At 41.1% G+C, this 27,777-nt stretch overlaps 2 protein-coding genes across 9 annotated transcripts in view; both read right to left on the reverse strand.

Moving 5' to 3' along the window:
- Positions 1-3,532: 3,532 nt before the first annotated feature.
- Positions 3,533-27,777, reverse strand: part of LOC128560148 (TRPM8 channel-associated factor 2-like) — a 68,484-nt gene continuing 44,239 nt past the window's right edge. For 6 of the 8 annotated variants that reach the window (XM_053553679.1, XM_053553677.1, XM_053553675.1 and 3 more), the window contains one exon: positions 24,699-26,327. In XM_053553679.1, coding sequence (XP_053409654.1) covers positions 26,085-26,327 — 243 coding nt within the window. In that variant the 3' untranslated portion in view covers positions 24,699-26,084. Of the gene's footprint in view, positions 4,658-24,698; positions 26,328-27,777 lie in introns of those variants that run through there. The other 2 variants (XR_008372893.1, XM_053553678.1) reach the window with 2 other exon arrangements.
- On the reverse strand, positions 4,666-17,028 carry LOC128560150 (TRPM8 channel-associated factor 2-like). The gene is made up of 7 exons (XM_053553682.1): positions 15,693-17,028; positions 10,761-11,731; positions 10,397-10,494; positions 9,393-9,606; positions 8,837-9,076; positions 7,650-7,987; positions 4,666-5,108 (listed from the first exon to the last, which is right to left on the reverse strand). The coding sequence occupies exons 1-7, from the start codon at positions 16,313-16,315 to the stop codon at positions 4,866-4,868; spliced, it is 2,727 nt and encodes a 908-aa protein (XP_053409657.1). The 5' UTR covers positions 16,316-17,028; the 3' UTR covers positions 4,666-4,865.

Genomic DNA, 27,777 nt, shown 5'->3' on the forward strand with positions numbered 1-27,777 from the left:
CATATGAAAGCTATAAATTAGCTTCATAGTAGGGCTGTGTACATTGGATACTTTTTCTTCCATTCTTGAGATGCTTTGCTAAGAAGAATATGTTCCAGCTCCATCCATGTAAGCATGAAAGAGGTAAAGTCTCCATCTTTCTTTAAGTCTGCATAATATTCCATAGTATACACAGAAAAGGCTTTTTTATAATATCCAGCATCCTTTCTAGACATAACACTTAAGAAAATAGGCTTAGATATGACATTTCTTAAACTGATAGAGACCAAACCCACTGCCAAATATCATATTGAATCATATTGAACTGGAAACATTTCCACTCAGATCTGAAACTAGACAAGGATGCACACTGTCACCACTGCTATTAAACATGGTGCTGGAAGTCCTAGCCAGTGCCATCAGGCAAGAGAAGGAGATTAAAGGTATTCAAATGGTGACAGAGTAGGTTAAATTCTTGCTCTTCGCTGATGACATGATTTAATACCTGGAAAACCCCAGGGATGCAAATTCAAAGCTCTTATAGTGATCAAAGAATACAGCATCATCTTAGAATATAAAATAAATACCAACAAATTAGTAGCCTTCATATATGCCAAAATAGTAAAGCTGAGAATAAAATAGAAGACTCTATACCTTTTACAGTAGCTCCAAAGAATATGAAATACCTTGGAATATATGTAATAAAGGATGTGAAAAAACTCTGTAAAGAAATATGAAATATTGAAGAAAATAATAGCAAAAGACATTAACAAATGGAAGAACATACCATGCTTGTGGCTGGGAAGAATTGATAAAATGTCCATACTACCCAAAGCAACCTACAGACTTAACACAATCTCCATCAAAGGACCAAGCTCATACTTTGAAGAACTTGAAAAAATGGTACTTTGTTTCATATGGAGCCAGGATAAAAGCTGAATAGCTAATACAAATACAACTATTAGACATAAAAACAAATCTGGAGGCATTACGTTTTCAGATTTGAGGTTATATTACAGGGCTATAGTGATCAAAACAGCATGATACTGGCACAAACAAAGAGTCATAGATCTGTGGAATAGGATAGAAAATCTATAAAACCTTGCCACATATCATCACTTCATCTTGGATAAGCCTAACAAAGGCATGCACTGGGAAAAAGAATCCCTATTTAATAAATGGTGCTGGGAGAACTGGTTAGCCAAAATGTAGAAGCCTGAAACTGAACTCACACCTATCATCATTGACAAAAATTGATTCTTGCCATATAAAAGATTTAAATTTAAGACACAAACCAACATAAATTCTACAAAACAGTGTCAAGAAAACACTTGAATATATTGGCTTGGGAAATGATTTTAATAGGAAGATACCCCAAACTGGCAACTTCAGCAACATCAAAAATAAATAACAGATTTGATCAAGCTACAACCCTTCTGTACAGCTAAGGGTACAACAACCAAAGGAAACAGACAGCCTTCGGAACAGAAGAAGATTTTTGCACATTATAAATCTCATAAAGGGCTGATTGATAACTAGAATCAACAGAGAACTCAAATTAATCAACAAGAAAAGAGCAAACAACCCCATTACTAAGTGGGCAAAGGACTTGAACAGAAAATACTCTGAACAGACAAATGGTGGACTTGAACAGAAACTACTCTGAACAGACAAATGGTTACCAAACTCAAGAAAAAATGTTCATTGTCTTTACTTATAAGAGAAATGCAAATCAAAACCACTCTGAGATATCACCTAACTCTAGAAAGATTAGCCCACATCACAAAATCCCAAATGGATGGATGATGGCATGGATGTGAGAGAAAGGAAGACTTCTACACTGCTGGTGGGATTGCAGACTAATACAATCTTTATGGAAAGAACTATGGAGAATTTTCAAACAAAAAGTTGACCTTCTTTTTGATCCTGGAATCCCATTACTAGATATGTACCCAGAAGAATAAAAATCATTTTACAACAAAGACATTTGCATCAGAATGTTTATTATAGCTCAATTAATAATTGCCAAGTTGTGGAGGCAGCCCAAATGCCCATCAACCAATGAATGGATAAAGAAACTGTGGCATACATATACCATGAAATACTATTAAGCCATAAAAAGCGGGAGACTTTACATCTTTTATGTTTACTTGGATGGAGCTGGATCACATTCTTCTTAGTAAAGTATCCAAGAGGAAAAAAATTATCCAATGTATTCAATACTAATATGAAACCAATATATAAAAAATTGGCTAATATATAGCCTAGCAAGGGGGAGGGGCGAGGAAGGAGGAGGGGACAAGATGATTGGCAGGATCTCACCTAATGTGCATAATATGAGACTGTTCAGCAGGCCCCCTAGGTGAGGCACTCTTCTGCAACTTGAACTTTACCTTGGAAGTGAGAACAATGTAACCTAAAAAATTGTAACCTCCTATTAATTTGAAATTAAAAAAATAAAAATACAAAAAAAAATTAGAAAATAAATGCAAATTATTTTTCATGTTGGCCATCCCTTTCAACTGTTCGGTAACAAATACTTGAAAATAAAATTGCATTTAACTACAAAAATGTTTTTATAGCTTTCTTAAACAAAATATGAATAAGTACAAAGAGTTGTGTGTAAAAAACGTATGATCTTCTGAAGCCATATATGGATCCAGACTATTTTCCTATTTGTACAAGAAGACTGTCAAGATGGAATCTAGGCATGATACCAAAGACTACAGAAACCATACTTTAAAAAAGTACTCTGAAAATGTGGGAAATAAACTTACGCTTACATGGAAATAGCATCAGCTAAAATTTCTTTCTGGAGTAACGACAACATTTGCATTAATAAGGATAAATAAGAGAGCTCATTTTATGATGGCAAACAGGTATAGCAATTTGCATTTCTCATCTAGTCTTTTCCCAGCATTATACAGTCTTGCTTAGGAAAGTATTAATGCAATAAACACCTGCAGGAAAACTGGTGTGTGACAGGACCTGCACTTGGGGCTACAGATGAAGCTGTGAGTAAGACAGGCATGGTCCCTGTTCCTAACAAGTTTGCATGTAGTGGGAAGGAGAGAGTTCAGAAACAGAATTACCAATGTGATGACTGACCTATAACTGAAATTACAGTTTTAATGGAAGCAGCGACATGGGGACATAATCCTTAGGATAAGAGCTAAAGAATGAGAAGGAATCCTTTCAAACTCTTGGACACAATTCTGAGTTAATACACCACACCAAATTAATACAGAGAAGTCCTGCCCCTTCCCCAAGGCCACCACTAGTTCTTTAAAACAATAAGGGTTTGAAGCGATGATGTCAGGGCTGCAAGAGATGCTCTTGCTAATTCACAGAGTGGCACTCTGAGGGCTGCTGGGAAGATGACATGAGGTGACGCACAGAAAATCACACCCACAGTGCTGGGGACACACTAACTGCTCAGTAGGGGTGGGTGGCATGACGGTACTTTCATTCAAAAAATATTTCTTAAGCACCCTCAAAGTACAAAGCAATTGGCAGAGGAAACCAGTGACACGAAAAGGAATTATTTTATTAATAGAGTTGAGAGACATGCTGGAAGCATACAGAAAATGACATTCCCCAGGTTGAATTCCTCATGAGGATCCAGTGTACCTCCCAAAATCTTATGGAATAACATCCATACAAACAAAAATATGGTGTAAAAGTTAGCTAGAGAATAATAGTTAGGCATGTACCCCATTCACCCTAGAGACAAATCTTCAGTTGGTCTTCACCGGACCCAGAGTATCAGGATTGGTTAGAAACAAAGTATGAATAAGCTTGGGACATTGGGTTCAGAGTTAAGTAAGGGAGTATTTGATCTCATGCACCCAGTCATGCTGTCCCACAGGGAGGCCCAGTGTGTCCATGATCCTCTCACAACTGGCAGTGCCTACTCACTGGGACTAGAGGGGTCAGACACCTATTTTCTACTAAGAACAAATATTCTTACAGACTTGGTAGCAATTGCTGAAGTCACATTTCCCTGTGGTTGAAATAAATGTTCTGGAAGATGGAGCCATCAAAAAGGACCAAACTCCAACCCCTCTGTAACACTCAGTTTGATTATAGGCCATTTTTGTCAGGATTATTTTATACCCAAGGGGCGGGGGGGAAATGCAGAATGTCCTGAGACATTGAGGACAGCTCACCTAACAGGGACCATGTCTGGGAACAACACCCATACTCTCTAAACACTATCACACAAGGACAGGATGCTGACCTCCAAAGTCAACACAAAGCCATACCTGGGTGCTTAAAAATCCACGCACATTGCACACAGTGTTAGGCGGGGCCCACACTGTGGGCACAGAGGAGGACTCCCAGATACCCCCACATGTCTGTGCACATTATGGTGCTCAGACCTCACTATTGCTAAACAACAGCCCTGTGAGGAAGGGCTGTGTGTCCCCATGTTATGGATGAGAAGGCAGAAACACACAGGGGCCTCTCCACCATAGCAGCCTGCCCCTCAAGATATAGAAACTTCTCAAGGGAAAAGGAGTTAGAAGCCTTGTTCTGGGGCACAGAGGGGAGGAACTGAAATTGGGTTATTATGGGAACCCATGATCTTTAGAACCCATTGCTCAAAAATGGAACCTCAGAAGGCAAAATGAGAAGCTGCAGGACTATGATAGGGCAGCAAGTGTCTGGGTGAGAGCTGGAAAATTGTAGGAAGCAGTAGGAAAGCACATTCCTGACAAAGTTGGTTCTACTTTGTCTCATGACCTGGACGGCCATGGGAAGACATGCTGGGAAGTGGGATTCGGGCTCCAGGCATGATCACACCAGGCCAGAGCCACAGCAGAGGAGCTGGCAGAGTCCTCCCTGCTCTCCCCCTCCCCAGCTGGGTGTTCCTTTCCCTCAGATCAGGTGTAGGCTGTCAGGGGGTTTTCCTTCCACTCTGGCAAGGAGGACAGGCTGTCAGCCACTTCCTTCTGCACAGGCCAACCCCAGGCCTTAAAGAAAGGAACCAGATTCTTCTGCACTTTTTCAGAGAACTTCTTCAACCATAGATTCATCTTGGCAGCCTTGTCGTTGGGGACGCCAGACAGGGTCTGGTACTCAGCAAAGAGCTGGGTGAATGGCTCCCACCCGAAGCCCTCCTGGAGCTGGAAAGAAAAGGAAGAGGCACAGTGAGGGGGCACATTCAAGCTGGGTGCGCATAAGAATATCTTACTACTCTCGGGGTCTGTCTCCCTCAGGTGCTGGCTTCCCTCCTGCTGTCTGCCCCACCTCCTTGCCCCACCCCACCTCATTGGCCAAATCTACCTCTGTGCCACAAAATTATACCCCAGAGTCCAGTTGGGGGCTCACGGGGAACCTAATGTCTGCAAAGTAAATACTCAACTAATGACCATTGTTATTATCTTTGTTTTTTTTTTAAAAAAATACGTCCAGATCTTAAGCATTTCCTTAGCATCAGGAGGTGCTTGTGCTTGACTGAGGTGAGAAACCCTCACATCCTATATATATGTGGCCTATTGAACCCCAAAGGCTTGGAACCTCTAATACTGCCGTCCAGACATCATTCTGATCCTTAGTTTTCTGTAGTCATCTCGCCCCTGTGACTCCATGCAAAGTTACCCTGTTGCTCTGCAGAGCACTGTGTTTGGGGCAAAATAAGATAGAATGAAGCATGTTGCAAGGGGCTCAGGGTGAGAGTTACTTACACTATATGGAGGGGAAGCCCAACTGAAAACCCTTGGCAGGAGCCCCTTGCTTACTAAGAGTATAGAAATTTAGAAGTAGCAGGAAATTCTGGCTTTATGGATGAGGGTCTTCTGACTCTGAGGTGTCAAGCCCCAAGTACAGATGACACTGTAGAGGTCGGGCCTTCCTGTAGTCGCACTAATGTACCCTCACTATCACTCATACGCTCTCACTATCTCAGCCTCTGACAGTCCTCCTGACCATCAGTTATTCATTAATATATCAATAAATTAAACATTTATCTAATACTACATATATAACATTCCTTAGACAGCCACAATATGCCAGATACAGGGCTAGACACAAGTGATTATGAGCTCTTATTCTTGGAGAGCTGAGGACCAGGGGGGAGAGACAGACATGTAAAGAAATTACTAAGAAAAAATTCGCTTATCCAGCAGATGATATGCAGAGGACATCCAGAGGAAGGGGGCAATAGAGCTGAATTGTGATGGGAAACATGGATGTGCCCAAGCCTGTTGGATCAACAGGAAGGAAAAATGGAGAGGCACAGATGTCTGACACAGCCAGATGTGTTCACAGCTGTATGCAGCTTGGTGCACAGGAGGACGCGTAAGGAGGTGAGGAAATGAGGACATGGGGTTGGAGTTGCTTCTACAGCCTGCCACGTAGCTTTGATTATCCTGTGCATAAAAGAGAAGGCTCTAAGCATTTTAAAGACTGAGTGTTAACACCATTTTGGGAGTAGTGTGCAAGATGGATTACAGGGGATTGAGTCAAGATGCTGGCAATGTAGAGGGCTACTGGAATAGAGAAAGGGAAGGAAAATGAGGGGCCAAGCTGAGGCATCAGTGGTATGAACCCCAGGGAGGTGACTTCTAGCAGGCAGAGTAATCAGAAGGCGCAGCCGGCCCTGAGATCTGCTGTCAGACACAAGGTGATGGTTCTCTCCAGAGTTTTTGCTGCATAGAGGCAGAATTTGGGTTTTAACTCACACACTAGTGGCCACCTACCATTTAGGTCTCTGGTCCTGCACACCCTCAGACTGGCTATATCACAATATGGAAACTGATGCAAAGCAAATTGATCTCCTTGAGTGGGATAAGGTCATGTTCAGTGTTTAGAAAAACAAATGAAGGTAAAAAAATGAACGCGAGAGCTGGTAAGTACACTAGCCCAAAGCTTGTTATTCTTGTTTTAACTTCAAGGTCCTGCACTTCAATGGGTGCTAGTGGACAGGCTGCTTAAATTCTTTAACTTAGTGTGCACCTCTGTGCAACATAAGCCATAGAGTTCGTAACTGCGGCGCTACGGAGACACCACAGGGCTCTCACATGGGGCAGAGGTTCCACAACTCAAAAGCATCAGAATTCAAAGCAGGAGGAGGGCAGGGCTTCCTGCTAATTCACAGGAAACGGACTTGCTTCATGACTCCCATGTTCTTTTGCTGGGCTGGTTGGTTATTTATTGATTGATTTTAAACCACTCCGGGTTCAAGTAGGGTGATAGTTGTCTGAAAATCTTGTTAGCAGATTTATCTCCTACAATGTCCTTTTGTGATGTGTAGACACGTTCCTGCTCATATAAAGGGACAGACTACTTTTTTGACCCACAAAATAAGGGGAGAGAAAACAAAACAAAACAATGAATATTTATGGAACTTATTAGGGGACAAGAACAAAACCAGTCTCTGGAATGTTTAAAGGGTTTTTAATCCTTCAACAATATACTCTATTTCTACCTATTTGTTTTACTAACACTTTTCATTTCCTCTAACATTGCAAAGTCTCAGGCAGCTAATGGGACAGAGTCATGCTCTCCGCCTGAGAACCACAGTTACACAGCCCTGTCTCTCCAATGTCCACAAGATTTGGTGGCCCAGGCTATGGATGGAGAAAGAGCCAGAGAGCTTGGGGCATCCAGATGCTACCTGGCTGGTGACCTGACAGCCCCCATCTTGCAGAATTTTTCCTCTGTACCTGTAGATATGTTTCCAGAGCTGTCCACACACTCCAGTTGTTCAAGTGCGCTCCTCTTCTTAGATAGTCTTTGATTCTATTCTCTCTTTCTGGGGGACTCAGAGCAGGGTGGGCATGGGCTCTGGGGATGCCCAGCACCGTCTCATGCACATAGACGGACCACAGGTTGCAGGTGGCATCAGTGGTGTGTGGGATGAATTCCCAAGCAAGGCGCTGCTGGTTGTGGCCCAGCTCGTGGATGGGGCCCCACATCCCTCTGCTCCTCATTGTCACCTCATCTGTTAGTTCACGTAGAAAAGCCTCATGGCTCATGATGGGGTATCCCGAGTGCAATGCTCCTGGAAACACAGAAGGAAGAGGCTGCCTTGAATAGTGGCCACCCAAACACCACCTCCACTTCTCATTGTGGAACATTCTGTCACCATCTGGTTCTCCTCAGTAATCCCCAACTCTCAGTGCGCATTTCCCCAGGTTGAGCAGATACTGAATAGCCCCCAGTCCTCCTCCCATTTCACCGCTGAGATGTACCTTATCCCTCCTGCTGGAGGTTCTGGACACACTACATATCCTTATCCCTGCAGGAATCCAAATGTTCATTTGTTCGCCAGCTTTCTTTTTGTGTAAGTCTGTGATATTATGTACCATGTCTAAATTTGAGATCCTTGAGGCTAGCATGGTGACATTCTTTCTTTCCCCAGTGTACCACTATTTTCCAGATTTCTAGTCTATCACACAGATAATTTTGTCCTTTTGTATATTTGAGAAAATTGATGTTCAAAAGCATTTTCCCCATGAGGGACCAGAATTCCTTCCCCATGTTCCTTTTTTCTGAAATCCAGTCAGTACGGAACATAAATCCCATTACTCATCTCCCCTTCTCTCCTTCTCCTTGGATGTATGTTGGAAGGAAGCACTTCATTTTGCATGCTGTCCTTGAAATGACCCTTACGGCCACCTACAAATTCCTCAGACATTTTTCGGAGATTGTTCAGCCGCCCTGAGAAATCTCACCTTGTAGAAGTTATGGATTTATTTTCTAACATGTAAATATTTTCTCATCTCATTCCAGTCCATGTCTTTTGTGTCTCTTTCCTCTTACTTTACTAACAGAATTATGCTTACACATCTTAGACACAGTAAAAGGCAATATAATAACGCCCTGTTGCCTGCTGAGCAGGGGTACCCACCAAATGAAATCTGCACATCAGCAACGATCCTCTCTGGCCGGTGGAAAGGAAAGGGCTGTGCCCCCAGCCTGGCTACAGCCTGCATTATCTCATCCCAGAGCCGGAGCAGGGGCACGGTGTCCTCCATGGGCTGCAAGCTTGTGGTTCGCACTGTCAGGATGATGTTGTCCGTGGCGAGCTCTCCCCAGGGCACCAAATATTGGTACAGAAGGCCATTCCACTCCTCCCGAGATGTCTGACCTGGATATAAAGGTTGCATAGCCCACCCCACACATCTTTCCTGACACTTAAATGTTAGCTTTGACCACACTGAGAGATAACCTGGTAACTGACAGTCTTTTTTTTCCTATGGAACAAAATGGAAATCCCTGTTTCTCTCCCACCTTTGTCTCAGGGCTCCACACCTCTCAGCCCACCTTCAGCCTTCACGTCTCACCTCACAGCTTTCCCTCATTCAGCTCTTACCCCGCTGCACCAACCTTACAACCTGCCCTCTCCACACCTCCAAACTTACATCTGCTCTGGGTTCCAACCTGACCCTGAATCCCCTACTTACCCAGCTTGAAGTATGGAGCCTTCACAGCCCCACTGATGGTGACAGGCATGCGGCCCAGGTTGTAGTTAAAAGGGACAATGATGTAGAGGAGGCCCCCCCAGAGCCAGGAGATGGAGCGCTTTGTCCTGTCTAAGTTGTACCGGTGTGTCACAACCGGGGGGCGGTGATAAGTTTCAAAATGGCTTATGTTATCCGTGTGGCAGCCAATCTGTACCTGTGACAAGAAGCGTCCCCCAGGAGTGGATGAAGTGAGCTATCATGGGAATGATTGAGTATCTGTGTGTGTACATGCATGTGCGTGTGTGTGTTCGAGGCCTGGCAGGATTCTGGCCTGCCTAATCCAGGGCACAGCTAGAGAGAAAGGCATCTCGGAAAGACAGGGCTTTTGAACAAGTGGAAGCTGGCTTCTATATATCCACTTTCTCCCCATCCCCCCGCCCTGCTCAAAATTATTCTTTGTTCTCTTCAGAGATTTGGAATATTTTTCCCCTTGATTTCATCAAAACCAATCCCAAGGTGCAGAGTGAATCAAAGCTACTATGGTCCTGTTATTTGTCACAGGCCTCAGATAGGAGAGGACAGGGTCTGCACCCTTAATCTGTATCTGCAGAAGTGATTCTTGTATCCAGGGTAGGGTGGACATAGGACATCATTTGAATGATGTTTCAGATGCTACAGGAAAGAGTGAGAGAGAAAGAGGAAATGAAGAAGCACAGGGTTTTTGACCATCTCTATGTGTCAAGTTCTCCCAGGGAGTTCATATTCTGTCCTTCTCCATTGCTCACAACACCCAGTGACATCTCCGTGACTACTTTCTTGCTCTACAAAATGGGGGAGTGTGGTCCTCGCTCCTCTGTGTAGCACTACCTGGGATAAGCTGACCAGAATCCTGCCTTGTATGCCCAGAGGGGCTTTTCAGAGAATTCCAAAACATATTGAAAGCAAAAAGTAAAAGTGTTATACGGAAAGGTCACAAGTTAACTTACTGGGGCAGAAGAGGTTACCTTCAAATTGGCAGCCACAGCATCTTCTGGCAATGTGACATGTGCTGTTTGTCCTTCGGGTAAGTAGAGTCCAGTACTCACCCAGGAATTTCTGTTGTCTGATAGGAATCACAGGAAAGACTGGGATCCTCCTATTCCCATGGCCCCACCCTTGTGCAGAATTCCCACAGTCCCTCCCAGAGCTGTTACATCTCCCACACACACCTTGCCTCCTCCCAGGTGTCCTGTCTCAGGCTTCCCATACCCCACTTAGAGTTCCCAGCCTCCACTTTCTTAAAAGTCTATGGGGAAGAATGGGCACAGCCTTTCAGAACATGGTCACCCCAATCCCCTCACTGCCCTAGCCCTTTTCTCCATGGCATACCTCTGCTGATCTCAATGGTGACAGGAGAGTCCGTGGCATAGGAAGTCCAGGGGATCTGATCTTTGAGAAACAGTTTGCTGTCAGTGCCCACTTTGAACAATTCTTCAGCCAAGGTTATCAGGTAGGCCTCAGGGCTGTCCTTGCCAATTGGTTTTTTGTTCTTCACAAACGGTAAGCCCTTTTCTTGGATCATTTCCAGGACATTCCTGCGCAGAGACTCATAGAGGGGAAGCCCCTCGTATGGGATTTGAAACACATAGGAACAGTCTGTTCTTAGCCTGTCCAGCCAGCTCTTTTCTAAGCTTCTTCCCTTGTCATGAAGCATAGACTGGAATTGCACCAGAGCTCTGCGGAAGTGGTAGTGATTCTCTCCAGACTTGAGGACTGGCAAGAGGCCTCTATCAGCTGTCTGGTTTAGGATGCCAAGGCCAAAGCATTCAAGGTACTTATTGTTTGGATACTGAGACATAAAGTGAGAATTTGGATTGCTGGAGGCCCACCATGAGGCCTGTGTGCCAATCAGCAGCCCTCCACCTTCTGCAACGAATTCCACCACCTTGATAACTGACATGTCTTCAAGTGTGTGACAGCAATAGACACCCACCTCACTGCTCAGATGGTCTACATTGATCCATTCCAAGTTATTTTTTGACAACATGGGGCCCAGACTTCGCAGTTGTGGGCTCAACCCAACTACCACTTTCTGGTTCCGTGAGAGCCAGCCCAGGGCATTGATCACAAATGGGCCCATCTTCTCATCAGTCAGCAAGCCTTCATGGCCACTCAACACCACTCGCCCCTGGCCATAGCAGGCAGCTGCAAGAATACAGCCCAGTGACCTATCTAATACCAGGGGGAAGGCCATGGCCCCATGCACCAGCAGCCTAGAGGGTATGACTCCTGTCCTGATGTCCACCTCTGAGATCCCTTCCAGAAGCTTCTTCTGGTCCTGGCTGAAATCCTCCCCACACCTGGAAAAGAGACAATGCCCACATTAGAGCCAGGGGGGCAAGTGGTGCAAAATAGAACAGAGGGGAAACCCAAGACTTGGGCTATTTTGATACAAAGTCTTTAAGAGGAAAAAGAAGAAATGCTACTTTAATCTTTTGTTGTACATCTTCAAATCACTTTTCACAAAGAGTAATTAATATCATATAACTACGAGATTTCATATTTGTAGATACAATAGACCTTGACATGTGCACATAAATTCTCCTAGTGAAATCTTCCAGGATAAACTGTTATCTCAGTCACATTCCTCTGGCTATTCTGATTTCTAGGTTGTTTATTGGACTAGCTAAAAACATGAGGTAAAATTTGAAACATAATCTATCATTCTTTTAGAAAGTAGTCTTGCCAGTGTAACTGGCTTATTGTACCCTCAATGAATCCCCAACAATAAAAAAAAAAAAAAAAAGAAAGTAGTCTTGCTTATACATTCAGAAGATTTATATTTTACACATTTGGACATACACAAATTTAAAACATTATTAAATTCTCAAACTATCCTTGATAGAGCTGTGGACTATGTTGTCCCATATTTACTTTTTGTAGCTTTAACATAAAATCTCTAGAATTGTTATATTGAGAAAAATATTTATTTCATTCGTTTTTATTAATGAAGCTACCTAAGAAAGTATCACCACTGTTTCAAACTCTCAGAAGAAATGTTTCTGTATTAATTGCCTTCCACGTAGTTATTCAAATCTTGGGACTTGATTGAGTAAATACATTTTAGTACAGACATATTGAAATTCAGTGAGTGAAAATGAGTGAGAACTCAACTTATAAAGATAGCATGAACAGAAAATTCAAAATAATATTGAAAATGTCAATGGAAGTATGAAAATTACAAGAAGAACACAGTAGAATGCTATTAGTGACTAGCTTTCAATAAAATCACAGTAGGTGACTTTATTTTCTTTTTATACTTTTCTACATTTTTCTTAATTTATTGTCATAACCAGTAATAATTGCTATCTATTTTAAATTATGTATTTATTGATTTCACCAAATACTGTCACAATAATCTCTGTAGATAACTTCTTAATTAATTTTCAGCATAAATCTCAGAACATACCTTGACAGTTTTTTGTTTCATTCTCAAATCAGTGAATAACATTTTAGTTTAATCATCAGTTCTGGCTATATATCTCTGTACAGAGGTCTCAAAACTAATTTTCAAGTTGGTGTCTTTGAAATAGAAAACTTAATAAGAAAAACTCTTTAGACACATTGAAACAACAGATATCAAGCTACAAGTATCTAGACAAAGAGGTGTTGTAGCTAACAAAATGTTAAGTGTACCGATGCATAAGTGAAAATATCTCTTTCATTTCAACTCTTGATTTTAGTAGAACCTCTGTAAGGGGCCATTCAAGGGACTGTGGCAAATTGGTCAACTTAACAAACTAGCCCTATTATACTGGTCCATACATGTGGTGTATATCATGGCCATAAAATTAGGTCAACTTAATGAGGTGGTCTACATAGGGAGGTAGTCAGCTCTGGAAGCTCTGCTGTGTATCAATACAGCTTAGTGGTTACAATTTCTCACGCTGGAGATAATGTCAGTCGGAGCACTAATAAATTTAACAATTTTCACATTCTGTTAGATAATAAGAAATCACTTGACAAAAGTTATTTCTCATTAAAAAATAAAATTAAAAATGAATCCTACTAGAAGTAAAAGTTGCTTACTTGAATAAAGTATCTATTATGACATATAATATGCAAATATTAGAAGCTTTCCCTTCAAATCAGGAACAAAAAGGCAAGTCTGCCCTGTGTTACTACTACTAGTCATAATTTAATGAATGTCCTACCTAATGAAAGAAACGTTACAATGGAATGAGCAAAAATTGCTCTTATTTGCTGGTAAGATTGACTCTGCCAGAAAATTTAAGAGTCTTAACTGACAAACCATGATAACAAATGAAAGAATTTAGGAAGGCATTTAAATTCAAAAAAATGCAAAATTTAATTATTATACCATTAATTCAGAAATATTTATAAAATGGATAATTTTATAATTTACACTGCCAAAAAGCATGTGAGGACCAAGAACAGTCCCATTAAAAATTTGCAAAACCTTTCTGATGAAATCTTCAAAACTAGTTAACAATATGAAGAAATGCTAGAATAAATCAGGACACATACATAATTTGTAAATGAAAAATTCAATATTTCCAAATATTAATTATGCCCAAATGAACTCTAACTTGAGTATAATTTTGCTCAAAAAGCACAATGTATCCTAAAGGAAATTAATGAATTGATTCTATAGTTAACTCTGTAAATGTAAGCGTCCTAAAACACATGAAATTCTTGAAAATATTCACTTTTCATATAGGGATATGAAAGACAATTAGTTTTACAGATATAAAAACTCACTCCAAAGCTACAGTAACAAAGGCAGTATGGTTGTCTAGTGGTTAGAGTTGAAAAACAAATTAATATATACGGAAGCTTGTTATATGAAAAGGCAGTCTTTACAATCAGTTGATAAATATTGACTTTTCGATAAATGGTGCTATCATAACTGGCCATACATTTAGAATGAACATATGTGACATAAGATGAAAAGTCCTATAAATTCAACATCTAAATGTAAAACATGTAATCATAAAAGTACCAGATGAGGATACAGGAAAATGTTTCATAATCAATAAGGAAGTGACAAAAACTAATAAGAAAATAGATAAAGGACATGAACAATTTAAAGAAGAAATAAAAGTGATCATAAATATATAAAAATGCATATGTAATCAGAGAAACCTGTAATCTTCACATGTAATCAGAGAAACACAAATTGAAGCAACATGTTTGACATTTCATACTGACAATAATATCAAAGATTTGTAATATCCAATACTAGACGTGGTCTGGGGCTCTATTTTTGTTATGAGTGAAAATTCATACAGTCTTTTTAAATGGCTCAAATCAACAGTTCAAGCCCAAATATTTTTGAACTGGCAATTCACCTTCTTACACTGTATGCCAAACAAGTACTTGCACTTGTCTGAACGCAGTGACCTGTACATTTCTAAACGCTGAGTAACCGCAAATATTAGATCCAATCCAAATTTCCATGGTTAAATAAGTATTCTTTAGATACTCCATGGAACTCTACTCATCTGTGCCAAAGAATGATATATATATATATATATATATATGTCTATATATATATGTCATACATACATACATACAGGGAAATTAGGCAAGTGAGGAAGAACTTTGATTCATCTAATTCTTGGGCATAAATTATAGGACAATCTTATGTTACTAGGAAAGCCTACCATTTATCCAGTTTTTGTCTAGTCCTACAGACTGCAGGACTTCCCCTAGCTTTATCACCATTCTGATGCTACCCTTTTTTTTTTCTGCTGCACCACTTTTAACGTAGACATGACCATCCCTCAGGGGTTCCCCTTGGGTCCTGGGGAGAAAAATTCTTAAATACATGATAAGGACTGTGGCATTTTGCATTCTCCCTGCTATTCATGAATTACATTGACCTTCAATTGCATTCATTTCATGTTTATTTATGATCTACTGTGTGTCAGATACTACACTAGATACTAGTGATATGATGTTAAGCCTAATAGACTGTCTCCCAGGAACTTTATAGATATTTTCTCCACTTATAAACTATCTCTTTTTAACTCTTCAAAATCTGGAGGCATAGTAGTAAATAAGACAAAAAAAAATCTGCTCTTAAGACATTTAATATCAGATCACAGTAGAGAAAAAATAAAGATGTTGTTATCCCTTATTTATCACAGGTCATTTCTATGCTTACAATAGTAATTCGAAATGATTCCAATTTACAGTGGCCAATTTCTCCTCTGCTACACTGAAAGCCCCCTAAAAGTGGGGAGGAGGACTGCTACTTCCCATAGATCAGAGTCTTGATAGGCAAGCATCACTCACCTGACATGGAGCGGGATTGTGGGCACTTTCTCAGAGACTTTGATCTGCCCTCTGTCTCCATAGATATCAGTGAAGTACACCCCAGTGACACCTGTCACCTGGTTTCCGGGGAACATGGACAGAACCTTGTCATGGCCGTGCTTGCCAGCCCAAGAAGAGGCTTGGCCCCCAATGAGTAAGCCACCTCCATGTTTCATAAACCGGATCAGCTGCACAGTCTTCATGTCATCATAGGCACCAGTACAGTAAACCCCTGGGCCCTCTTCTGGTTCTGGCCCACTCTGGGCCTCAACCTTGGAGTCCTGCAGGATGTTCACAAGGGGTGCCAGGGATGGGTGGACTCTAACAGGAGCCTCGGAGGAGCAGCGCAGCCAGCGCACAGCATTGAGAAGAAATGGAGTTAGACCAGCATGTAGCAGGTAGTCCTCATGGGGCAAAACCACCAGACGCCCCTTGCGGTAGAAGGACCCAGCAATGAGCACCTGGCCCTTGTCATTCACCATCACTGGGAAGGCACCCTGTCCAATAAGAAGGAGTTCATTGGGGATGATGTCTTTGGGGACATCCCAGCTTGTCACTCCATCCATGAGGACCTTGAAAGCAGCAAGAGGGCTTGTGGCCATGGCTGTATCAACTGCTATGGGGAAAAGTATGGCGAATGAATTAAACAAACAAATAACCCAAAATAAAAAATCCCTAAATATTTAAAAATGACAGTTACCTTCTTTCCCACTGTTGTAACCCATAGACCCCATAGCTAGACTCATGTAGTTACATGTGATGTCTTGTCCGGTGATTTCCCAGGCTCTTGAATATATGTATATGGAACTGTACTCATTTGATCTGTTTTTATTATTCAGATATTACCTTTTATGCCTTCCTTACCTCCACCAACTTAGATGTTCTCCATGGCTCCACTGACCCAACCCTCCTTTTTTTTTTTTAAATACATTAATGCATTTATGGGTTACAAAGTGCTGATTTTATATAGTTTGGAATAACCAACCCTTCTCTTTACTAAATTCATGTGCCCATAATAATTTACATTTGTGGTCATCCTCATGACAACAGCTGTCAATAATCTCCATCCCTTACACCTACCCTGGCTTCCCACAGTGGGAAAAATTCTTTTATACTGATCAGTGTGAGCAGAATCACAGTGATCAGCTCAGACTCTAGATGTAGTAGGAAACTCAACTTGTGTTATTTGGTTACTCTTAGATAAAACACTTAGACTTCCTTTTCCAATCTGTATAGACAAGAGAATATAACCTCAAAGGGTTTTGATGTAGAGATTGATGGAATTAACATATGCCAAGGTGTGCTCAGAGCCAGGAACATTATGATTTCAAAAGTCAATTCCTGAACTTTTACCCTATTCTTTATCATTTTCATTCAATTTCAACACAGGCCAAACTCTGTGAGTGCTTGGAGGTAAATAGTTTTCAAAGAGTTAAAAGACCAGCTTATCCCCCTATAAGTTTGATGACAACCTATAGTGAGTGCCTGCAATTCTAATTAGCTAAATCTCTGTTTAGCATGTTTGTCTTCAATTCATTATCACTGAGGTGGCCAGAGGAATATGCACACACACTTTTATTTGGGTAAAGCAATCAACTGTTTTGCCAAACAAATCCTGGAAGAGTACTGTTCAGCCCAGAAAGAACTATGTTAGAGATGATAGTTATATATTTAGAGAAAGGAACAAAAACAAAAACAAGAAACATCTGACTTGGCTTGAGAAAAGTCAGAGGGAAATTTGTGAGCATAGAAAGTGACAGGGAAGAATGGTCATTACGGTTTCATCCGAGATTGTATAGTTGTACACAACTGTATAGTTGGCATCTGTTTCTCTTTTACTCCAGGAACTCAGAATCCAGAAAGGAGAGGGGAAATATGCTAGATCACCAAGCTGGTGATAGGTCCCAGTTGGATAATAGGGCCAGCCACACATGTGGTAGGAATTTTCCCACTCAACATGTCAGCCTGACCATGTCTGACACTCAAGATGAAGCAACGAGAGTGGAGATTCACCTTGGGGGGATGGTACGCATTCCTGTTCAGACATGAGCTATAATGTGGCTGCCTTACCGCTAAGAGGAGGGCTAGTCACAAAACCCCCAAAATGAAATTGTCTGTAAACAGCCCCTATGTTGGGTATTTTCTATGATTTTGAGCTCCCCAGTAGGGAGAGGAGGGAGCAATATGAGTGGAAGCAGTGAGACTAAAGGGAGAGATTATCTGAGAGTAAGAAGGGGTCTGTAGGATCAGGAGGGTGTGACTGGCCTCTATGAAGTGTCCTCAGAGGAGTGGAAGGATCTGGAGGCTGAGTGTTCAAAGAAGGATGGAAGAAGAGTTTTCTTGTACATCTGGAGAAACTGTACACAGTTACTAGGGATCTCTGTCTTTGTGAAGATGCTCTAGCTTAAGGAAACAGCAGAACCAAAGATTTCAAGAAACCATGGGCTTTTAAACAACAGGCTTCTTCACTTTAGCCAATGAGGACCAAAAACCTATAGAGCCTTCATATATAGTTTTTCTTAAATTAAGCATATTTGTAAAATTCTGAGCTTCAATTGAAAGACCCCCAGTGCTTAACCTGCTAATTAAGATGAAGTTATCTAGGTGTAGTAGAATTTAATTCGAATGAGTAGAGAAGATGACATTTCTCCCCATGTTCATGTTGTAGAATAAGGATCATGAGAATAAGAACAGACTGTGCTCTGTCACCACCTGTATGATCTCTGAACCCACTGAAAACCTTAGAGCCTAAAACACTGACTAGACAATGCAGTCTCCTTCATGCATTCCATATGTAACCAAGAACAAAGCCGTATACTGAACTATAAAAGAAAAGAAAAACAAACAAAATTCTGATTGTACCTTTGGTGAATACTTCTAATTCTTTTTGCAATATCAAATGTACACTTTCCTTTGGAAATAACTGTTTTTTATGCTGCTGGAGCTCACCCACTGGATCTCTGGTGACAGAGCAAGTTCATCACCTCTCAGAGCCATAGCTTTCTCATTGGCAGAACAATAAGACATAGTTTCTAAGTCCCCCTCAGTCCTGATGCTAAACAGAAAAAATCAGACTCTTGTATAACACGACCTGAGAAGAGTAAATGTGGTGTCAGCCGAAGAAAGAGAATCAGAGAGCCAAGAAAATCAGAAACAGAAAAGTGACAAATCTCAGGGGAACTTCTCCCGTGCACTTTGAGCACCTGGAAGGTCTGATTCAAACACATGCATGTATGCCTTTCACTGATACAAGAGCCCAGTGGCTGACATCCTCTCAGTGCCCCCAAAGGACCCAGAGGAGTGACCCCAGTTGCAACACATGAAGTTGATAACACCTTCTACCCTCCCTCATGCCTGGGCAGCGGGAAATTCACATTCCAGAGACAGTGTGAGAAGCTTACCTGATGTCTGGATGTCACCCGGCAGACTATAGCCCAGGTCTACTGGGGGTGCTATATATGGTGAAGACAGTGATTATCTTTGGCGTATCTTTCTTCCTGCTTCCTTTTAGGAGGGTGGCGCTTGGCACCACCTTCCTTGAACATCTTGAGACTTCCTTGAACACCTGGAAAGCCACTCTAGGAATGTAAATCCCTGGGCCACTTCCTTGGAGTCTGGGGTCTATAGCCCACACTAAGGTGATTCAGCCTCTGAGATTTTCCCAGCCCCTTCAACTGTGCTCATGTTGTCAGTGTCACTCTCTGCATAACAGTATTTCCCTGTGGTGAGCAAAAGAGTCTCTGCAAAGCTTCTGTTACATTTCATGAAGAAACACAGATAAATATTACAGGAAATAGTGGCTGGCTGAGGTAAAGCCTTTAAAAAAATGAGCAAAAGCACTGAGGTCTGTGATTGCTTTGGGCATACATCCTGTCGAGGCTTGTTCTTTCAGCTTTCATCTATGCTTTGTTCCTGGATTAGGAAATTGGAATGCCACTACTAACCAGATTGGATGTTCTGAGATAGGTGATTGCCCTCTGGTTAGAGGCACAAAGCAATACACTTGGGTATCGGGCATGATCAGCAACTGCTGTGATCCTGCACAGTGTTCCTAGTTTAGTGCTGAAAGTTTAGAAAGTGCTATGGGTCTGAAAGCTGAGCCACCAGCAAATAATATTTAAAAAGTTCACTCACTAGGATCCATTCACCAGTTTATTGACTAGTGTGCCCAGTGATCATTGTGCTGAATTTATTTGTTCCTTTTAGCTGCTATTTGTATAATGGGCAGAACTTCATACTGAATGAGAGATATCTTTTAATTGGATTATGAAGATATTGGTCTAATTGAAGTTTTAGGTAGTTTGTATTTTAATTTATGACAGCATGTAAAACAATTTGTAACTGCTCTTTTCTCCAAAGACATGGTAATATAGCTAGAGGGAGATAGAACAAGGACAATGTTCTCCTTGCTTGGGAAAAGGTGGAGTGAAGTGTTACCACTGAAAATAGATCTCTTTAAAGGTTAATATTAGAGAAGAAAATGCCTGAAAGAAAATTGAACTAAACATCAACTTCAGAAGTTATAAAATGATTGTTACTTTATAATCTCCAGAATAGCACAAGAATGGGAGTCAAACTAAGAGCAAATATTATTCAATAAAAGGAAAATGGAAGTAATGAAACTCAGAGTTGGTTCTTTGAAAACACCTGTCTCTAGTGAGACTGACTAAGGAGGAAAGAAAAATGAGAGACAGCAAAAAAAAGTAGTATCAGGAATGGAAGGAAATGACAGACGATGCAGTGACTAAATAATACAAAGATATATAAAAAACTTTAAGAAAATGTATCTGCAAGAAAATGTATCTATAATTATTGAAAATTATAACTTTCAACACTGATTTGAGAAGAAAGTTGACAAATAATTCTTTGACTATCAAGGAAATAGTAGGTAAGAAACTTAGGAAGAAATTTCTAGACATAATATCTGGTGAGTTATTTTTACTATTCAGAGAATAAATAACTCTAATCTTATGAAACTGTTCCAAAGAAAGCAAAGAGAGAACATTCAATAACTTATTTAACAAAGAAAGATGTAATTTTGATATCAAGATAAGACAAGAAAACTAAAAAGGAAAGTAACAGGCCAATCTAACCTGTAAAGATAGATATAGTAAACCCAAGAACAATGGTGAACTTATAAACAATGACTTCTATGTGTCATCAAACATAACTAGTTGGATCAATATTGAGTCCTGACTCAATACTGGTAAAGCATTAAAAATTCAGTCAATGAATCCATGTATGATAAAAGATGAATAAAGAAAAAAATGCATGACTATATCAATAGTTGAATAAATACCTTTTATTAAACTCAAAGGCTATTCAGTAAAATATCTTAGGCTTACATAAGACATTTCTTAAACTTATAGAGGCCTTCTACAACAAACCCACAGCCAATATGATATTGAATGGAGTAAAACTGAAAACTTTTCCACTCAGACCTGAACCTAGACAAGGATGCACCCTGTCACCACAGCTATTAAACATAGTGCTGGAAGTCCTAGCCAGTGCCATCAGGCAGAAGAAGAAGATTAAGGGTATTCAAATGGGGGCAGGGTAGGTTAAATTCTTGCTCTTTGCCAATGATATAATTTAATACCTGAAAACACCAGGGATTCAAATAAAAAGCTCTTAAAAGTGATCAAGGAATACAGTAGCATCTCAGAATACAAAATCAGTACTAACAAATCAGTAGCCTTCATATATGCTAACAATAGTAGAGCTGAGAATATAATCAAAGACTCTATACCTTTTATAGTAGCTCCAAACAAGATGAAATATCTTGGAATATATGTAACAAAGGATGTGAAAGATCTCTATAAAGAACTATGAAAACCTTGAGGAAAATAATAGCAAAAGAGATCAACAAATGGAAAAACTCATGGCTGGGACGAATTGATAAAATGTCCATACTACCCAAAGCAATCTACAGACATAATGCAATCTCCATCAAAGGACCAAGCTCATAGTTTGAAGAACTTGAGAAGGTACTTTGTTTCATATGGAACCAGAAAAAAACATGAATAGCTAAACCAATTCTTAGAAATAAAAACAAATCTCGAGGCATCACATTATCAGGCTTCAGGTTACATTGCAGGGCTGTAGTGATCAAAACACCATGATACTGGCACAAAAATAGAGCTGTAGATCTATGGAATAGAATAGAAAATCTAGAAAACCCTGCCACATATCATCACTTCATCTTGGATAAGCCTAACAAAGGCATGCACTGGGAAAAAGAATCCCTGTTGAATAAATGGTGCTGTGAGAACTGATTAGCCACATTTAGATGCCTGAAACTGAGTCCACACCTATCATCATTGACAAAAAATTGATTCTTGCTATATAAAAGATTTAAATTTAAGACACAAAGCAATATAAATTCTACAAGAGAGTGTCAAGAAAACACTTGAAAATATTGGAAAATGATTTTAACAGGAAGACCCCTGTTCCCTGCAACGGCAGCAATACCAAAAATAAATAACAGATTTGATCAAGTTAAAAGCCTCTGCACAGCTAAGGGTACAACAACCAAAGCAAACAGACAGCCTTTGGAATGGGAGATCATTTTTGCACATTGTGAATCTCACAAAGGTCTGATAACTAGAATCTACAGAGAACTCAAATTAATCAATAAGAAAAGAGCAAACAACCCCATTTCTAAGCTGGCAAGAGACTTTTCTGAAGACAGATGAATGGCTAACAAACACACAAAAAAATGTTCATTGTCTTTAATCATCAGAGAAATGCAACTCAAAACTATTCTGAGATATCGCCTAACTCTAGAAAGATCAGGCCACACCACAAAGTCCCAAAGCTGCACATGCTGGCATGGATGTGGAGAGAAGGGAAGACTTCTACTCTGCTGGTGGGATTGCAAACTAATACAACCATTATGGAAAGAAGTATGGAGAATTCTCAAACAACTAAAAGTTGAACTTCTTTTTGATCTTGCAATCCTAGGTATGTACCCAGAAGAATAAAAATCATTTTGCACAAAAGACATTTGCACCAGAATGTTTATTGCAGCTCAATTCATAATTGCTAAGTTGTGGAAGCAGCCCAAATGCCCATCAACCAATGAATGGATAACGAATTGTGGTATATGTATACTATGGAATACTATTCAGCCATAAAAAGAGAGAGACTTTAAATCTTTGGTTTACTTGGGTGGAGTTGGAATACATTCTTCTTAGTAAAGTATCTCAAGAATGGAAAAAATTTGGCTTAGCACCTGTAGCTCAGAGCTAGGGTGCCAGCCACATACACTAGTGCTGGCAGGTTTGAATCCAGCCTGGGCCTGCTAAACAACAGTGATAATTGCAACCAAAAAATAGCCAGGCATTGTGGTGGGTGCCTGTAGTCCCAGCTACTTGGGAGGCTGAGACAAGAGAATCACTTGAGCCCAAGAGTTGGAGGTACTGTGATCTGTGACACTATAGCATTCTACCCAGGGCCACATAAATGAGACTGTCTCAAAAAAAAAAAATGGAAAAAATTATCCAGTGTATTCAATACTAATATGATACCGATATATAAAAAATTACACACCCATATGAATGATAAAACACTAATATAGGCAGCAAGGGGGAGGGGTGAGGAGGAAGGGAGCAGGGGGCAAGGTGATTGGTAGGATCTCACCTAATGTACATAATGAGAGAGTGTTCAGCACACCCCCTAGGTGAGATGCTTTTCTACAACTTGAACTTTACCTTGGAAGTGAGAAAAATGTAACCTAAAAATTGTAACATCATATTAATTTAAATTAAAAAAGTAAAAATGCAAAAAAATTGTAGAAGGGCGGTGCCTGTAGCTCAAAGGAGTAGGGTGCTGGTCACATATGCCAGAGGTGGTGGGTTCAAACCCAGCCCTGGCCAAAACTGCGAAAAAAAAAATGTAGAAAATATTTGCAAAATATTTTTCATGTCAGCCATCCCTTTCAAAAATTTGGTAATGAATATTTGAAAATAAAGTTGCACTTAACTACAAAAATGTTTTTATAGCTATCTTCAACAAAATATGAATCAATACAAAGAGTTGTGTGTACAAAACATAGGATCTAAAAGTAGACTTGCTGTTCAACCCTGCAATTCCTCTACTAGGTATATATACAAAAGACCACAAATTACTTTACAATGAAGATATTTGTACCAGATTGTTCATTGCAGCCCAATTCATAATTGCCAAGTCATGGAAGAAGCCCAAGTGCCCATCGACCTGTGAATGGATTAATAAATTGTGGTATATACATACCACAAAATATTATGCAGCCTTAAAAAATATGGAGACTTTACCTCTTTTATGTTTACGTGGATGAAGCTGGAACATATTCCTTTTAGTAAAGTATCTCAAGAATGGAAGAAAAAGTATCCAATGTACTCAGTACTATTATGAATGGGAGGGGAGGGGGGCAGAGTTGATGGAAGGAGGATAAACAGTGGTATCATTTCTATGGTTCATATTCTAAGGGTATGTGTCAAATATATTAAGTATAGAGTATAAATATCTTAACACAATAATTGAGTAAACGAAGCAAAGGTTTTATGAATTAGTTTGATGTAAGCATTCCTAATTGTATATAAAATCAGCACATTGTACCCCATAAAGGCATCAATGTATATAAAAAAAGCAAGAGCATATTCCATGAAGAAAAATAATACAAATGCTCTGATAGCAAATTTAATAAAACTAGATATTACTAATAAATTTTTTAAAAACCCAGCAACCTCAAACTCTTGGCTTTAAGTGATTGTCTTGTCTCAGCCTTCCAAGTAGCTAGGACTAGAGGTGCCTGGCACAATGCCCAGCTACTTATTTGGGGTACTTGTCATTGGATGACAAGTACTTGTCATTAGATGGCTGGGGCTATGTTCGAACCGGCCAACCTGGGTGTACATGGCTGGCACCGTACCCACTGAGCTATAGGCGCTGCCTCAAAAAATATTTCTTGACCCTGAAGTACAAAGCACTTGGTAGAGGAAACCATTGACATGAAAAGAAATTACTTTATTAATGGAGTTGAGAGAAGTGCTGTCAGGATACAGAAAATGACATTCCCAGGTTTGTTCTCCTTATGAGGATCCACTGTATCTCCCACAAAGATTATGGAATGACATCCAAACAAACAAAAATATGGTGTAAAAGTGAGCTAGACAATAATGGCTAGGTATTATTCATCCATTCACTACCCCATTCATCCTAGAGACAAATCTTCAGTTGCTCCTTACCTGACCCAGAGTGTCAAGATCGGTTAGAAAGAAAGTATGAATAAGCTTGGGACATTGGGATCTGAGTTAAGTAAGGGAAGATTTGGTTTGCTGCTCCCAGTCATGCATTCCCAGAGGGAGGCCCACTGTGTCCGTGATCCTCTCACAACTGGCAATGCCTACTCACTGGGACTAGAGGGGTCAGACGCCTGTTTTCTAATAAGAACAAATAGGCTTACAGACTTGGTAGCAGTTGCTAAAGTCACATATCCCTTGGTTGACACGAAAGTTCTGGAAGATGGAACATCATAAAGGACCGAACTCCAACTGCTCTGTAACACTCAGTTTGATTGCAGGTCTTTTTTTGTCAGAGTTATGTTATACTCAAAGAAAAATGCAACATGGCCTAGGACACTGAGGACAGCTCTCCTAACAGGGACCATGTCTGGGAGCAACACTGATACTCTCTAAACACTCTCACACAAGGATAGGATGCTGACCTCCAGGGTAAACACGAAGCCATAGCTGGGTGCTCAGAAATCCACGCACACTGCACACTGTGTCGGGCCACTGTGGGCCAGGAGAGGACTCCCAGACACCCCCACATGTCTGTGCACACTGTGGTGCTCAGACCTCACCCTTGCTAAACAACAGCCCCGTGAGGAAGGGCTGTGTGTCCCCATGTCGTGGATGAGAAGGCAGAACACAGAGAACCAAGGCTGGCTCAGGGCCCCCTCCACCCTAGCAGCCTGTCTCTCAAGCTATAGAAACTTCTCAGAGCAAAAAGAATTAGAAGCCTTGTTCAGGGGCAGCAAGGACAAGGGACTGAGATCAGGTTATTATGGGAACCCATGGTTTTAGAACGCATTGCTCATAAATGGAACCTCAGATGGTAAAATGAGAAGCTGCAGGACTATGAAGGGAAAGCAAATGTCTGGGTGAGAACCAGAAAATCAGCTGGGAAACGTTAGGAAGCAGTAGGAAGGCACATTCCTGACAAAGTCGGTTCTACGTTGTCTCATGACCTGGACGGCCACGGGAAGACATGCTGGGAAGTGGGATTCGGGCTCCAGGCATGATCACACCAGGCCAGAGCCACAGCAGAGGAGCTGGCAGAGTCCTCCCTGCTCTCCCCCGCCCCAGCTGGGTGTTCCTTTCCCTCAGATCAGGTGTAGGCTGTCAGGGGGTTTTCCTTCCACTCTGGCAAGGAGGACAGGCTGTCAGCCACTTCCTTCTGCACAGGCCAACCCCAGGCCTTAAAGAAAGGAACCAGATTCTTCTGCACTTTTTCAGAGAACTTCTTCACCCATAGATTCATCTTGGCAGTGTTGTCGTTGGGGACGCCAGACAGGGTCTGGTACTCAGCAAAGAGCTGGGTGAATGGCTCCCACCCGAAGCCCTCCTGGAGCTGGAAAGAAAAGGAAGAGGCACAGTGAGGGGGCACATTCAAGCTGGGCGCGCATACCAATATCTTACTACTCTCGAGGTCTATCTCCCTCAGGTGCTGGCTTCCCTCCTGGTGTCTGCCCTCCCTGTCCCACCCCACCTCATTGGCCAAATCTACCTCCGGGCCACAAAATTATAACCCCGAATCCAGTAAGGCGCTCATGGGGAAACCTAATGTCTACAAAGTAAATACTCAACTAATGACCATTATTATTATCTTTTTTTTTTTTTCAAATATGTCCAGATCTTAAGCACTTTTCTCAGCATCAGGACATGTTTGTGCCTAACTGAGGTGAGAAACCTTGACGTCCTACAGACTTGGCCCATTGAACCCCAAAGGCTGAGAACCTCCAGTACTGCCGTCCAGACATCATTCTGATCCTTAGTTTTCTGCAGCCATCTCATGCCTGTGACTACCTGCAAGGCTACTGCTCTGCAGAACACTGGGTTTGGGGAAAGAATAAAGTATGTTGCAAGGGGCTCAAGGTGAGAGTGATTTACACTATACAAAAAGGAAACCCAGATGAAAACCCTTGGCAGGAGCCCCTTGTTTACTAAGATTATAGAAATTTGTAATTAGCAGGAAAGTCTGTCTTTATGAATGAGGGTCTTCTGACTCTGACGTATCAACTCCCAAAGACAGATGACACTGTAGAGGTCGGGCCTCCTGGGAGCCTAACCATTGCACTCCCACCATGCTCATCTACTCGCACTAACTCAGTCTCTGACAGTCCTCCTGCCTTTCGCTTATGCATTAATATATCAATAAATTAAATATTTATCTAATACTATATATATATAACATTCCTTAGACAGCCACAATAGGCCAGATACTCTGCTAGGCACAAGTGATTAGGAGCTCTTATCCTTGGAGAGCTAAGGACTGGGGGAGAGAAAGACATGTAAACAAATTACTAAGAAAAAATTGGTTTATCAAGCAGATGATATCCAGAGGATATGCAGAGGAAGGGTGCAATAGAGCTGAATTGTGATAGGAAACATGGGTAATAGACAATGTGCCCAAGTCTGTTGGAGCAGCAGGAAGGAAAAATGGAGAGGCACAGATGCCTGACACAGCCAGATGTGTTCACAGCTGTATGCAGTTTGGTGCACAGGAGGATCCATAAGGAGGTGAGGAAATGAGGAGATGGGGCTGGAGCTGCTTCTGCACCCCGCCACGCAGCTTTGATTATCCTGTGCATAAAAGACAAGCCTCTAAGCATTTTAAAGACTGAGGGATAACACACTTGAGTAGTGTGCAAGATGGATCGCAGGGGATTGAGGCAAGATGCTGTAACAATTTAGGAGGCTACTGAAATAGAGAAAGGGAAGGAAAATGAGGGGCCAGTGGTATGAACCCCCAGGAGGTGACTTCTACCAGGCAGAGCAATCAGAAGGTGACTGCCAGCACT

Source organism: Nycticebus coucang, chromosome 11 (assembly GCF_027406575.1).
Source record: "Nycticebus coucang isolate mNycCou1 chromosome 11, mNycCou1.pri, whole genome shotgun sequence".
Taxonomy (NCBI): Eukaryota; Metazoa; Chordata; class Mammalia; order Primates; family Lorisidae; genus Nycticebus; species Nycticebus coucang.